The 15,480-nt window shown below is 36.9% G+C and overlaps 2 protein-coding genes across 2 annotated transcripts in view; one reads left to right on the forward strand and one right to left on the reverse strand.

The window, feature by feature from the left end:
• Positions 1–203: 203 nt before the first annotated feature.
• On the reverse strand, positions 204–10,018 carry LOC104546415 (rhabdoid tumor deletion region protein 1-like). The gene is made up of 4 exons (XM_010191801.1): positions 9,820–10,018; positions 8,196–8,298; positions 7,890–8,008; positions 204–280 (listed from the first exon to the last, which is right to left on the reverse strand). The coding sequence occupies exons 1-4, from the start codon at positions 10,016–10,018 to the stop codon at positions 204–206; spliced, it is 498 nt and encodes a 165-aa protein (XP_010190103.1).
• A 3,222-nt stretch (positions 10,019–13,240) lies between these two features.
• Positions 13,241–15,480, forward strand: part of RAB36 (RAB36, member RAS oncogene family) — an 11,258-nt gene continuing 9,018 nt past the window's right edge. Inside the window, exons 1-2 of the mRNA XM_010191800.1 lie at positions 13,241–13,309; positions 14,443–14,531. Of these exons, the coding sequence (XP_010190102.1) occupies positions 13,241–13,309; positions 14,443–14,531 (158 nt within the window). The remainder of the gene's footprint in view (positions 13,310–14,442; positions 14,532–15,480) is intronic.

Here is a 15,480-nt window from a genome sequence, read left to right on the forward strand (position 1 = left end):
GATGTGCTCCCATTTAACATCATTACAAATTCTAAACACGTTATTATCTTTTTTGGGGAGATGGTTAGTAGCAATGTTAGGAATGAAGTTATAGATCAAGAGCTATTGGAAATATCAGGAAAGAAACTTCTATGGTATCTTCAAAATATACAAGAAGCCTAAATGCATATTGTCTTACATAAGCAAGTACTTTGCACGGATGTCTATGCTTGGATGTACATGTCTAGGTATAATCCCATATATGATTTTTTTATTAGTGCCTGAAGTTGATCTCCTAAACCTGTATTTAAAGATTGAAAAAAAACCGTGAAAAATATGCTCACATTTTTGAATTTCGGAGCTTTCAGCAATTCTCCAAAATCAATACAAAATTCTCTGGCTCATGCTTGTGAAAAAAAGAGGATTTAGGAAAAATATTTATATTTTTTTAAGTGACCATATAAGGTGATCTATCAGCATATATCTTATTGCTAGTTTTTCACTGAAGCTTTCTTGAAAATTGCATCCATTCAGACCATAACAAGGTTCTTCCAGAACATCCTCTGACTGAAATCTTTAAAAGTCTGGATGTACATTAAGAAAAGGTGCAACTCTTACACAAACAGCATAAATTCATAAAAATCACTTGTTAGAGGACACTAGATAAATTAATATCCCTGAAGTTTACACAGAATTTGACTTAGAACCATTCACCCCATTAATCATTTCTGAGACCAGCTGAAAATATTTGATAGTGCTTGGATAGTTTCATTCCTTTGTTTGAATCTCAACATTTCTACAAAATGCATCAAAAAGTCCTAACCTTTCTTACCTTATGTTTAAGATTCCTTCTTTTGATCTGCTTCAAGATACTTAAATTTAATCTAGGATTTTTCTAAGTGACCTGGAGACTTAATCCAATGATGAGCTGGGACTGCCAAGAGAACTACAATATTCATGAAGGGAGTACTTCAAGCAATCATAATTTTCGACCTTGCTAGAGACTGCATCCATAACAAAAAATATTCTGAGGCTCAAGTCACAGGTTAAGCCTTGCAAAACTCTTCAGTCCAGATACGACCAATAATAGAGAAAAATCTATCTAACTTTGAATCAGGCATTTTATCCATGCACAGGGCCCCTTTAAGGATGTCCTGTCAGGTGTTACACATGAGGGATAGAGGCAAAAAAGCCAATGAGGCTGCGCCTTGAAGGTATAAGAGGTTTGTTACAGCACACAGGGAGTATTTGGGTCTTACCTGTGATGAGTAGATGTTATTGCCTGCCTGTGATATTTGCAGTTAAGCTGCTTGACTTGGTGAGTTTACTAAAAGCTTTGGATGGTAATTGCTAGAACATCCCATAGAGCTAGTACAGTATCCTCTAAACTTTGTTTACCATTTAAATGTTATCATTTACTTTAGAAATTCCACAGTTATTTCTAGTCTAAATTGCTTTCTGTAGTGTAATATCCTTTTTATTAGCCAGTTGAATTGTGAAAAAGGTATTAAATTAGTCAGGGTTTCCTTTTCCAATGGATAGACTATTAGATGGTATGTCTCTTTCACCTCTAGCCTTCACGGAACTGTGGCCATTTCAGACTAGGGAAGTAAGTGGTAAGAAAACACTGGCATTCATTATAGCATAGCTTTGAGGTAAGAAAGCTGTGCAGGAAAACTAAAAACAAAAGTGTAGCCAACTATGAGGAGGGTAAAAGACATTTTATATTAAAACAATAAATCTTTATTCAACTAAGAATGTCCTTCCAAAATAAGTAGTACAGGCAACCTACAACAGACATAGAGAACACAGAATATTTTAAGAAAGGCCTAACTATTTCTAAAGAAAAGGAATCGGTTACATTTCTCATTGAATGAAGACTATCTTGGGAATGAGAAAAGAAACTGAAGCACTGCCATGTATTCCTACTTAGCTTAAGAAAAGCACAGGCATAGGGAGGAATAATGCAGTAAATAATTAAGTTTAAATGATCCATTCACATAATCATGTTCTCTGAGTAGCAATTCCTTGCTATTTACTCTCTAATCATTTAATTCCTGGGATGTTTTTGATCTTACTGTTCTGAGTAATTCATGGTTACTCTGTTTTCTCTCTGAAGAAACCCAGATAAAAAAATAAAATCTGTTTTACACAGAAGTAAAGTAATTCTATTTTCTGATTGTATAAGAAAACTGAGGTACAGGGAAGCTAAAACTAAAATGTCTGGGGCAAAGACAGGTGCTGAAATTAAATCCCTGGACTCTGTCATACACCTGGATAAATCATGCAATTAAATTTGCATCTATTTTCTCAGTCCTCAGGTTTATCAGTGAGGCACTGCATTACCACCTGAAAGAACTGCATTAATACAGCTGGAATTTCACTTCACCTGGGCAACAATGACATTCACAGAAGAGATGTTCCATCTGCTGCAATAAGAATGCCATCTGCCCTTTTATCATTTGTACTCCGTACAGCAAAACAAGTTTCAAAGGGAAAAAAGACATCTTTAAACAGTCCGTATCCACAGATCAGAGTGTGATTTTCCAAGGTTGAAATAGTGGAGACATTGGGGGTCAGTAAGTTAGAAGAAATATTATCTCTTGGACTCTTCCCAAATAGAGGTTCTGGGCCCCATTCAATCCACCTCAATCTTTGTCTAAAAGGATTAAGTACCCATAAAAGACAGGATAGATAATGGGTAAGAATTATTAAACTTTTCCAGTATTAACCATATTCTAGTGAAAGACTTTTTCTTTCCTGGAACTATTTTTACAGTTGGTACTGCCCAGGTCATTTATCACTGCGTAATACCCTTCCATTAACATTAAGTATTGTGTCAACTAATTGTCTTCACAAAGAATGGAAGTTTTGCTATTAGTTTTTCCAATGTTCTTAATTTTCTCCTGTTGCTGGTTCTTCTTATTCTTCTATCAGATACATATACCAATCTTATTTTTGTCTTTCATTAATTCTTCTGTCCATTGATTCTTGACACTAAGTTGTTGTTTCTCCTGGAAATGCTGCTCCTCAGTGTTCTCCCAGACTTTGTGAATTTTCCCATCTTTTGGTTTTTGATGACCCCTCTGTTCCTGGAGGATACTGGTATACATCCTTAAATTTAGGAATCAGTAATTGTCTGCAAGTGCATTTGCTTAAAATAACCACATTTTCCTAAATTTCCTTCTGTTTGGAGACCAGGTGGCCTGGCATAGAGCTAACTCAAGTCACTGGCCACTTCCCAGTTAACAAAAACAACTACACTTCATGCCAAACGTACAAACAGCTTACACTCTGTTTTTTTGTCTAGCGTGGAACATACAGCTTTATTTGCCCTGTAAATTACCTCAGCTCTAGAAAACATCAGGTATCTAGCTGTGGAATGGTGTATTAGCTGCCAGCTGATACAAGGTACATCCATCTCATTATCTGGATGTGAGGTGTAGAAATAAATGCAGAGAGGAAGACAGTTTTTTGGCTAGCTGAAGAAAGCTGAATTACCAGGCAGTAACTACTTCTGTATCTGTAATACGTCAAATGAATTATGTCAGGCATTGTGACTCTTACTACCTACTGGAAAATATTTGCTGTTCTCCTTGATAATTCCCTCAATTGTCTCATAGCAAAAAAAAAAAGCAAAAAAAAAAACACCACCAACAAAAAAAACCCCAAACAACAACAACAAAAATCACCAAAACCAAAACAGTAGTAGCACCTTTCTGGTAGCCATCTGTACATGAGTTCATTCTACAGCAATGCTATTTTGCTTAAGGAGTTCATCTTCCAACCCTTAAATATAGACATTTATATTTTTATATATATATTTTTATTTAAATAAAAATAATACATGGTTCAGAAAAAACATCCTTTTCCAAGGTTAATTACTCAGAGATGCTTCAGATAATATACTAGCTCAGCTGCTATACCACCGATCTTACAGATTGTGCATACCTGACAGGCTGAGGATTGCAGGTTCTTTCTGTCCTGCCTCCCCTCTCCCCCACCACGCTTCCCTCCTCCTCAAATAAAAAAACACCCAAACCAAACCAAAACACACAACCAAACAAAAAATACCCAAACCCAACAAAACAAAAAAACACCACAAAACAAAACTGTCATTGTATGAAAATCTGGTCTGTAGAAAGCTTTGCAAGACTACTTAATCTAGTCAAGGACTTCTATCCTGAACAAGTCTTGGGAGGCTTTTAATAGCACAAGCATTGACAGAGGAAATGGTCAAAATTTGGCATCATTTCATAGTGGAAGAAATTAAGCTTTGGAAGAGAATTTTAACTAGAAAGGTATGACTCAAGCAAGCTATTAAAAGACTGCTAGACATATCATGTTCTCTGAGAGATCTGAATATAGGATCAGAAGATAAAGACTAAATTCTGCTTGCTGCACAGATGTAAATGGTTCCTTTACTTTCATTTTTAATTTCTTATAAATAGATGTGAGGGGCAAAAATATAGGATAAAAGTTGGCCTACATGCACACAGAACATGATCACTGCAAATATATTAGGATTACACTAAACGGTGAGAATTAATGAACCAAAAAAATTGAATGAGGAATAATGAACCAGGAAATTGCACTGAAGGCACCGATGCACTGAGTTTACCAAATAACTGATTTTACATTTAAATGCCTTTTCATACTACTAATTACCCGTTTCTGCATTTTTAGAGACAAAACCATTCCCCAGAACAAGTCTTTAGGTTAATCTGATTTGGAAGACCTGATTCTTATCTGCCACCAATACCTGAAGTGGGAGAGGTGAAATGAAGAAACTGGTATTAGCCTTAGCTCAAGAGAAGGCTCACTGAAAAGCAACTACCACTCAGAGGATTGTAGCCTTTCTTGTAAATATAAGCAACTTTCACTAAGTTGGGACTGTAACGTGATTTCAAAGCTGGTCTTTGAACCAGCTCACTTCAGAGCTGCTGCGAATCATTTCCCATCAAAGGCAAGGTTTAGAGCAGGGACACTGCTGCAGCTGGCTCTCTGCTTTTGCTGAGTTCTCAGTTCAGCAGGGTTTGGATAATCCTTCCACTTCAGGAAGCAACTTGATTTCTCCTTGTCTAGTATAATCTTGCATTTCCTGATTATCACCAAACTGGTTTTATAGTTGTGACAGTTCCCATCAGTGACTCCTGACCTAAAATGATATATTCAGATGCCTGCAGAGACAAAGATGGAACAATGGGAGTAAACCTGAGTGGCAGTATGGTGCCTACCATTACATATCTTCTGGTTTGGGCACTGTATTTTGGTTTATATGGAATTCTTAATAAGCAACATTTTACATTTTGGCACCACCGAGAGCTGGCGTTGCTTACTGCTACAGTAAGTCTCTAAATAGAAATGACAGTTCAAATAAAATGCTTTCTATATAACCCTTGGTTTTAGTTCCTGCTTTTTAGAAAGTGTCTAACTTCAAATATTGGGGCGAGGGGGGGTGGGGGTGGGAAGCCCTCGCTTCATCTCAGGGCCACATGGATAACTTTTTTAAAAAATTGCTTCTTTCCCCCTAGAACTTCTATTTATACTCCAGAGAATGTTTTCTGCTTACACAGCTACACTTCCAACCTGCTTGGTAAATTCTTTGAGTTTTGGGAGATAGAACCTAAAAGCAGACAGGTGTTTACACAGGTAACATTAGTTGTTTACATCTGTAAGTCTCAAATTCATATCTAAAATTATATGTACAGCAGCCACCAAACCCTGAGGCAGTTTTCCTGTTCAAACTGAAACCTTTCCAGTTAACTCAAGTTGTACATCAAGCACACGTCTGAAAACTCCATCAAGAAAAGGAGACAAGTGGTAAGCGCCTGCATTAGCCTACTAGAAATAGAGCCAAATAATGAAGTTCAGTACAGCAGGGACTGCACAGCAAGGCCCATTACTGAATTATGCAGTTCAAAAAGGGCTATGAAGAAGGCCTTAGCCAGTATGGATGAATGGTTAATGATTAATGGTGATCTGCAAAAATCTGGCAACATTTATTTACTTCTGTTTTTTTCTTTCACAAGTTTCTATTATGATCCATATATTCACAGGATGGTATCTGTCTACACAAGTAAGGGAAAGAATTCTTTAAAGGCAGTCAGACAGGTCAAAATTGACTTAAGCTAAGTCCCTGTCTCATTTGATTTGAAAGTCTGTAAAATGGCTAGTGAAATTAAATTAACAGAAAATTTCGTTTTCTATAGTGATCTTCACAATGTTGTTTAGCCCATCATATAACCGTCCTTCATACGGCTTCACTTATTTAGGGCTTTAAAAAGGGTTCCATGCATGTAAAAATACATCTTTATATTTTTAGAATTCATGTACACTCATTCAACAAGGCTTTAAGCATTAATTTAATTCTTTTTTTAAGCACCAGTAATATAACAGAAGTCCTCAGACACGATACTTTCCCATGAATTTAAATAGTATAGCTTTTTAATTCATAATTTCTATTTACCCAAATATATTTTAAAGTTATAATTTTCATAAACCAGAAGCGTAAAGTTCAAGCCTAATGTTCAGATTAGAAAACTATTGAAAACTGTCTGGAAATAAGAGTAACAAATCAGCATAAATTCCCTTAGTATACAAAATATTTTGAAAACTATAAATATACAAAATAAAGCAAGCATATAAAAGGTACAAGGAGATAGTCTTCCAGCAAGCCAAAGAAAAATTCTCAGTTTGGATTCCTCTATTTAGACTGAAGCATTTAAAAGCTATATCCCTGACTGATGTAATCAACCCTGTTCTGTTTATCTCACTGGAGATAAATGGACACTACCAGAGCAGAATTCATCTCATTCTAAACTAAGAACCTATGATATGTCAGACTTTTTGCCCCTAGAGACACTGATTTTGCTCCTGCTATACAGGGACTGTAGGATGACTAGCTCCATTTGACATCTGAACTTAGGTGTAATTTATCACATTTTTAACTTCATATATTACTGAATCTATTTAACAACTCTACCTAAGGGCAAACTATATTGGAATAAGATATCAGAAAAGGCTCAGGTTGGTTTGGGGTTTCTGGTTTGGTTTGGTTTTGGTTGGTTGATTTTTTTTCAAATTCACCACCTGAAAGCCATGTCAAAGCATACATTTAAGAAACAGTGCCTATGAGCCTGAGGTCAAAGACACATTAAAAGATAATCTATGGAAAACAGTGCAATGGATGGTGCCTTTACTTGCTCATTTGTCTTCTCCTACACAAGTGCTTGTAAGGAGCAGGGAAGGCATAGAACAAATTTAACAAGATTTGTACCTCCTAACACCAGAAAAACCTTCTACAAACTGTGCTGTGAAATTAGTGCACCATGATGAACAGCTGATCATTGCTTCGAACCAAAGAGGACAAAATGAGGTTTTGATGCATGATTCTGAAATACAAATCCAGTCTATACAACCTCTATCTTGAGCAGGTAGCCTTAACTAGCATAAGACCTAAGAAAATCAACAGATCTAGCAGGATCAGCTCCCCGTCCTCGTGCACAGACAGGACTATTTATAGATGTATTATATTAACATGGGACATTTCACTTGTTATCTACGTAGAGCATTTTCTATACTTTGGCTAAGTACTCTCACTATTATTACACAGCTTGCAAATTTTTATAAGTGTAACAACAGCTCTAGAAAACATAGTTGTCTCCACCAATAAAAAAACATGACAGTCATACCTTTTAATGTTTTCTGATAGAACCCAAAGAATAAATTCTCATATAAAAACTAACAAAAATTAAGTTGAGCGAAGATATAAACGATACTGGGTTTAAATATGATTTTTCAAGGAAAATAGAATAAAATAAATCTGGAAGATACTAGATCAAGAATCGGGTAAATTCACCTGTCTACTTTGCCTATGTGAATACACACCTACTGAAAAAAATCCCTACCTTCAGGTAATCTTGCCATCATTTCAATAGTCTGATGTGTGTTCTTCCGACAGATATCTTCTGGATCATTCAAGAGCTTAGCGAGGGCAGAAATCAGTCCATTTTCTATCAACCGCTTCCTACAAATGACATTGGAGGACAGATTTAACTAAGCATACTAAAACTCATATTTGTGAGATGCTTAATCTTAAGTAAATACTCTTATTTGCATTGCACCTATTTTGCTAAAACTTAGACATTCTGTCCTTATTTCTCACTGAACTGTCTTTATTGCTTTCCATACATAAAGTCTGGAATTACACCTACCTGCCAACACTATGCATAGCCATTACATAGAGGATTTCTATGGCTTTTTGTCGGAGAGTACTGTCATGGTGTAGCAGCAAAGTCTTTAGGTTATCCAAGAATCCTACAAGACAATAGTTCATTTTAACATTTCTCCTCTTCACCGTAAATTTTAAATTGCAATACTAAATTTATCTCCTATTTTGAAGCATAAGCAATCAGAATTTTCACCTTGAGCAGGGTGAGTTTCACCCTGGTGGTGAAACTCTAATTGTCATATCTCAAGTAGGGAAGAATCTCTCTAATTTCAAGGCCTACTGCTAAAAATGCCACGCTACAAACAAGCTGCTGACTTCTGTATCAAGTTCAATTCTACGCTTGCAAATATTTATGAAGCGACATAACTCTAAAAATAACTCAAGTCAGTGCATCTATTGATGTTTTTAGAAAAGCATGTGTTTGCAGGGTTGACGCCTACTTTTTTACATTTTCTTTAGGTGTAGCGTGGGCTATGTAAAAACACACAGCGTTGCTTTTCACATGTAGAAACAAATTTGGTGAATCATCAATGATTATGTGTATACACACATAGCACTGACAAAAAAAACCACAACTCCAAACAAACAACAATCTTGCATTGCTTCAGCAGTTACTTTTATTCAAGTAATTTAATAAATTTTGAACATGATTATTTCTCTTATGAGGAAAAAATATGAAGGAAAAGAATGGAGAAAAAAGCAGTGGCAAACCAGAGGACTTTGGCAGTGTTACATAATGAGCTAGACACACAACAGACTGCTAAAAATTGTGAAGATCAGCTTGTGTGGTATTGGGTTTTTTTCTTCCCAAAATCCAAATATAGGATTCTTCCAAGTGCTGGGATAAAACTTTTGAAAATAGTGGTGGACAGATATAATAAATTTTGTTATATTGTCTTATATCTTAATTTCTCATTGAATTCCAGCATTTTTTGTATTACACTCATTATAAAACCACTAACATACTTCTAAGAAGGAGTTCTGCATAAAAAGCTCTTATGTTTTGTCTCTCCAGTGAAGTTACACCTGGCTATGTCATGCTACTCACTGCTGAAGAAACCAATGGCAAAAGATGACTTCACAGAATTTATAAATGAACTTGTAAAACTTATTATTTTATTAATTAATAGTTATTAAAAGGATCACTAGAGTTTTTTGCCTGCTATTATTATGGGATCTGAGATACAAAGATTTTGAGCACACCAAGGATAAAGAAGTCCGGGTAAGGACCACTGTCATATGTGGTATAAAATGTTTAATGAAGGGCAAAAAAAAGAAAGGGATTTGCCTTTTTTCCTGCCCTAGGATAACTTTTTTTAAAAATTAGCCTAAATTAGGAATTAGCTAAAATTCAGAACAAAAGGGGAAAAAAAATCTGTCCTACTTTTGTATTTAGGTGTAGCTAAAACCTATAGTGATGATCATAAAGTGATGATACTCTTAAAATAACTGTCAGGTATACAACATTATAATATTTGTTACCTTTTTTAAGGTAAAACAAGTAGAGATTAAAACCAAAAAATCAAAGATACTGCAAGGAATATAGCAGTGCACAAAAGTGGTTTTTCCCCTTCCTGTGTCAGAGCTTATGACAACTGATCACTTACCTATTTCTATTGCCTGGTACACATTTTCTGGGTCATGGACCAGATCACAGAGCGCCATCAATGCCCGTTGCTGAGTCAGCAGCTCAGGAGACTGTAGCTCCTCATTGAGTTTAGGAAGGGCTCTCCTTCCAAATGCAAGAGGAGCTTTTGTGGGGTCTATATCAGGCGGGAGGCTGGCTGAGATACGAGCATGTGCCATCTCGAATTTCTCTGGGACAAATCCTCCTTTATCCCTAAAAATACTCCAAAGTCACTACACCTAGTGACTGGATAACGTACCAAAAAGACAAGTACTAACGTTAAACAGTGTTCTGTGTCCCGGAGGTTACTTTAGCACACATTCATTGTTAGAAAGCTATGACAGAAGAGGCTGGAATGGTTCATCGTCATCAGCATTGATATCAGTTCATTAGGTGGATTGTCTAATATTCTACTGAACACTATTTAAAAAAGAGACAGAAAAATTAAAATTGCAAGGTGAGGGAGGTAATGTTTTTCAAAGAACTGAAGTAGTCCAATGTCCTGAACCAGAGTATGGGCTCAAAATAATATTAAAGCAAACGAAACACCATTTTTCAAAAAAGCATTCTTTTAAAAGGGGTCTAGTTTAAACCCGCCCTCAGAATTCCTTGTCGTTTTAAAGGATCAGTGATGGTTGACCTCCCCCCTCCCTCAGCGAGGAAAACGGCACAGCCGTTAGAAGCATACAACCTTCATTGTTGAAAATTGCTCACCAAAAAAACCAGCTGCAAAATTAAAACAACTGCTAAACAACCGCATTTCTCTCTTCAAAACAAAATAAATACAATCACTAAATAATCAAAGGCTCCTGTCCCACTACCATGTCACCACCTCAGCCGGTTACCGCTCCACAGCTCCCGCCAGCTACACCACCGCCTTTCGCGCCCTCATGCTCGGGTTGCCGCAGCAACCAGCGCTTTGCGTACGCGCCGCTCCGTGAATAAAAAACACGCAGCCGAGTATACTGATTCCGGGGCTGCGTCAACAGCGTAAATATCGCGTTAGACCGTGGTTGCTGTGAAGCAGTAGCGTCAACGGCGTAGTTGGTGAATTGGAAGCCGGGGCTGCTGCTAGGGCGGGAACGGCGCTGTGGGGGGCCGCGGGCGGGTGAGCCTGACCCCTCAGGGATGGGAGTGTGTCAGGAAATGGAGGAAGCGCCGCCATGGTGTTGCAATGTGGAGGTCGTTTTACTTCGTTTCACTGCTAAAGCACGGAAGGAGGTTCTCTCCTCACTCTCTCTTTTTAAAGTAGTTTCAGTTGAACAAAATTGAAAAAAAAATCGGATTGAGCAAAATGGTGGTCGAGTTAATGACAGAGATAGAGCAGGTGAGTGCCTTGAGGTACAAGTGTTGAAGGGAGCTCCGTAGCTTTGGACTAGGTTTTCTTTTCTAATCTTCTCCAGGATGTCACTACAAACAACTAGAATGCATAGCAGGGTTTTCCGTTGTCATTATTTGACATAACTGTATTCAAGACTTGGGCATCTTTTTTTTGCTAAAAAACATAACAACATAACATATAGCATAGCACAGCATAAGATAACATACAGCATAACATAACATATAGCGTAACATAACATAACCCGAGCATGAGGGCGCAAAAGGCGGTGGTGTAGCTGGCAGGAGCTGTGGAGCGTTGTGATGCCATGGAGACGCTGTGTTCCCAGCCCTCCCTGGTGACTGAATGTCCTTCAACTCTGTAAGAGGCAAAAATCTGAATCTCAGTACCAATCGTTCTTAGTATTTTTAGCATCTTTGTATTTGTTAAATCATTGATCTTTTACCTCCAATGATGTGGGTAATTTGTTGATTTGGTAAATTGGGATACTTTTATGTGTGTGTTGATTTAGATTAAACTTTCATCGATTTGCCCTTTAACGCTTTTAGTCTGCTGCAGGAATGGGAGAGGCTTGTCTCCTGGATTTTAAGAGGTCCAAGCATTATCAAAAGATGACTATTAGAATGTGAGAGGTGTCTTTTGTCCTGAAATTTGGAAATTGAAATCCTAATGAAATAAATAGCAAAATCTTTTAGCATCCTAAATTACAGTCTAGCATACTAACTGCGGTCTAAGCTAGTCAGTTGATTAAACGATACTTAGGCAATACAAAAGAACTCTGTGATTTCTTACTCCTTGTGTTTAGTGCATTAGAAAGCAAGATTACTAATGACTAGAAAGATATTTATATAATTCAGAGCGTCATACACATCCTGACTCTAAAGCTGAGATGAAATCAAGTTGAGATTCTGAAAAAATCCCTCAGGAATTTCTTCATAATTGCTACTATGCTTAATATTAGCACTGTAACAGATCCCCACTCCAATAATTTCTTGTCTGTTGTGTTAATCCTCTTCCTTGTATCTATATATACAACTATCTTTGAAGAAAACAGAACTATTTTCTTATACAGGATTAAGGGATCATTTGGTTTATTCAAGAGCAGTTTCTGATCAAAGGATGGCCACTAAAACCAGTTTGTTCTTTTAAAACCAGGGCCGTATGTATAGTTAAATTACTCCAACTCCGCCTTCCCAGTCCGTAAGAGAAGCGGAGGAAGGGAACTGTTGCAAGCCCGTTGCTATGGCCACGCAGCAGCAGGCTGAGCTGCTCGTGTGGCTGGGACCCTGCTGCATCAGCTGCTGCACGGTGAGTCCTTCCTTACACTTTGCTACATGATGAATGTTCTTGTTAGAAACATTCTTTTGAATACCAGTAACAAATTGGTACCCGATTAAGGGTCCCCTCCCCCAACAACCCACGAGTTTTCGTTGCATAACCAAATTGGTATGTCTCAGGTGGGATATCTAAATGCATTTGTGATTTTCATGTGAACATTATTCTTTTTCCACGTCAGACTATGTACTGATTTCATTCTTTCTGAGCTGATCTTGGATGAAAGTTTGATGTTGTGCCAATAAATGTGACAGCTTCATCTTTGCTCCTATCTTGTTCTGACCAAATGAAATCTGATATCCCCTAACATTTATTAATGTCCTTCGTGGTATTTCAAACAATCATAAGCAGGATTTTTAAATTAAACAGTGCAAAATCATTAGAGGGCTAAACTGCCAGCACTTACGTTGAATTATGTGAATAATTCTCTGCCCTCCCACAGAATTAGAGTTGGTGCCTTGTAGATTCAGAAAGCTACTGTTTGCTACTAAAGCTATACACACTGAAGTGGTCCATTTTGTATAAAAAATTGGTTTTCTTTAATACAAATAAAGTAAAAGAACTGCCAGTTGAACTGAAAGAAAAAAAAATCAGTCTGTAACAGCTGGGTGATTTTTGTTTGTTTGATTGATTTTTAAACTGTATTTTCCCTGTTTGAGGCAATTCCTGAATGCTGTGTTTCTCTTTACATATTTCCTGTCTGGTAGAACTTAATTGAATTTGGAAGATGAAGTCCAATCTGATGCATTTGGTTTCCCCGGTGAGTAGGGACAGAACAATCTCCAAGTTTCCCAAGGTAAGCATTCTTTATCCCTGTCGTCACAGTATGTAACACCTGCCACATTGAACTATCTTTCCCTTGTGCTAATAGTATTTTAATTTAATGTACATTTTTTGTCTTCTGCTAAAATTACAAATTGTTTAAGGATTTCTTTCAAAGCCGAATGTGACTTAATGTTTGTGTTCAATGCTGATATCTTTAATAATAATCCTGATTTCTTCTCTCAACCTTTACAGAAAGTGACTCTAGCCACAAAGTATTATCTTATGATATCCAAACATGAATAATTATGTGCTTAAAGAGTTCCTACACTGCAGGGAAATAGGAACCATAACTGGTATTAAATATGCAAAAGGTCTCATTAGATCTATATGGAGGTTTTGGTTGAAGAATTTGAGGCAATTTTCATTTTCTCTTTGTACAGTCATGCAGTAGATCAAATGTAGTAGGCACTGTAGAAACAGATAGAAAAGATAATTCATGTCCCCAGAGAGTTTTGTACTTGAAGTCTAATAGAAAAGTTAAGGATGAGGAAGGGCAAGGAATTGCCATTCCATTTTTTCAGTTGTTCAAAGGATCTTTTTAAGGGACTTGGCATTTTTTTCCGTGCTTGACTTCAGCAACATATTTTGCTCCTAATTTTATGAAAACTACAACAGTTACTTTAAGCAAATGTACTGTTTTCCTATTTTTTAACGAACTCCTAATTAAAAACTAGTAATAAAAACAGTGCTTCACGCACATTAGAGATCTAAAAGGCTTCACAGTAATAATGACTTATTGGTAGTATGCTCCCATCTATGTTTGTCTTGTGTATCTTAGATTACTGAGATAATTTAAAGTACTTGCTGTTGTACAGAGTGATGAGGAAAAGTATTTGGCTGTGGAAGTTTAGCTAGTGCTTGGATGCTGACACTCCAAAAAGTGGTCAAATGATGATGCTGCCCCAAGGAGTCTTTACAAACATAACTGTGGGGAAGTCTTACTGCCTTCTAACCCAAGCTCTCCCTTTTCTTATGCCATGGTATCTTTGTGCTTGAGAAACTCTTTGAAATAATCTTCTTATCTATTTTATCCTTGCTGATTTGACTTCTTGAAAAGTAGACATCGCACAGTTTATCCCAGTGGCTGTTCTCTCCTATTTTCAGTGGTACACACCTGAGGCTTGCCTGCAGTTCAAAGAACACTTCCATGCACAGGTCAGGACTGCTTGTCAGCAGAGCACTGGAACACTCGGGTAAGGTTGTAGTAAACCAAGTATGCAGTGAAGAAAGTATTTTAAGGTGTTTATGGCCAGCTTCCTTCATAGGCTTTTCCTTTCTCATTCCTCTACTTCCTCATGCCAGCATGTTTCAAAGCAGCTAAGCCTGTGCACGTGGCAGTTCTCTGAGCTTTTTGACAGTAAATGTAGTGCCTCTTCTACCAGTAAGTGTCAAATATACTTTTTCTGCTGGTGTAAGTAGCATTGAGAAAATAGTGGAGTTTTTTAGCAATACATTGTTGTTTAGCAACTTTGAACTAAACTCTTAATTCAAAAGATTAATTGACTTTAAAATTAGTGTTGCATTTTTCTCATACAAGTCAGTATGGCAACCAAATTTTCGAGTAGTTACAAGGAACAGGGCAGATCTAGCCTTGCTGTATTCTCTGTTGGTGTTCCAAATGAGCAGTTAATAAGGGCTTTGGGGGGCTATAAGCATACAGCAGTTCTAGGTTCCTTTAAACACATGAGAATCTAGCTTTAGTCTTTTAGAAGTATACATGCTGAGAAGTTGTGTTGAATGTTTCATTAAAAGTGGAGCAAAATTCTGGTAAATATTTAACATTAAAAAATCCAATATACTGTTTTATGCCTCTGGAATATTCTTTAAGTTGTTAGGTTTGTTGGGTTTTTTTATATATCAGAGGACTGTTACTTGTACTGATTTAAATCCTGAAGCAATACAAGAAAGTTGAACTGTGTTAGAAATCATCACTATTTGGTTAAAATAAATAGCTGTAAGTTTTAGTGATAAATGCTCCTGTGTTCCAGTGTGAAGGATCTTTCATGAAGTGGAGCTTCTATGAACACTGACAATTAGCTCACTACCCTTTCAAATCTAGAGTTGTTGATTACCATAAGACTCGTCATGATATCCATCTTTAAATGGAAACTTTTTATTCATTCCACTAGAGAGTCCTGCTGA

The sequence above is a fragment of the Mesitornis unicolor genome, unplaced genomic scaffold, assembly GCF_000695765.1.
Source record: "Mesitornis unicolor isolate BGI_N332 unplaced genomic scaffold, ASM69576v1 scaffold10209, whole genome shotgun sequence".
Taxonomy (NCBI): Eukaryota; Metazoa; Chordata; class Aves; order Mesitornithiformes; family Mesitornithidae; genus Mesitornis; species Mesitornis unicolor.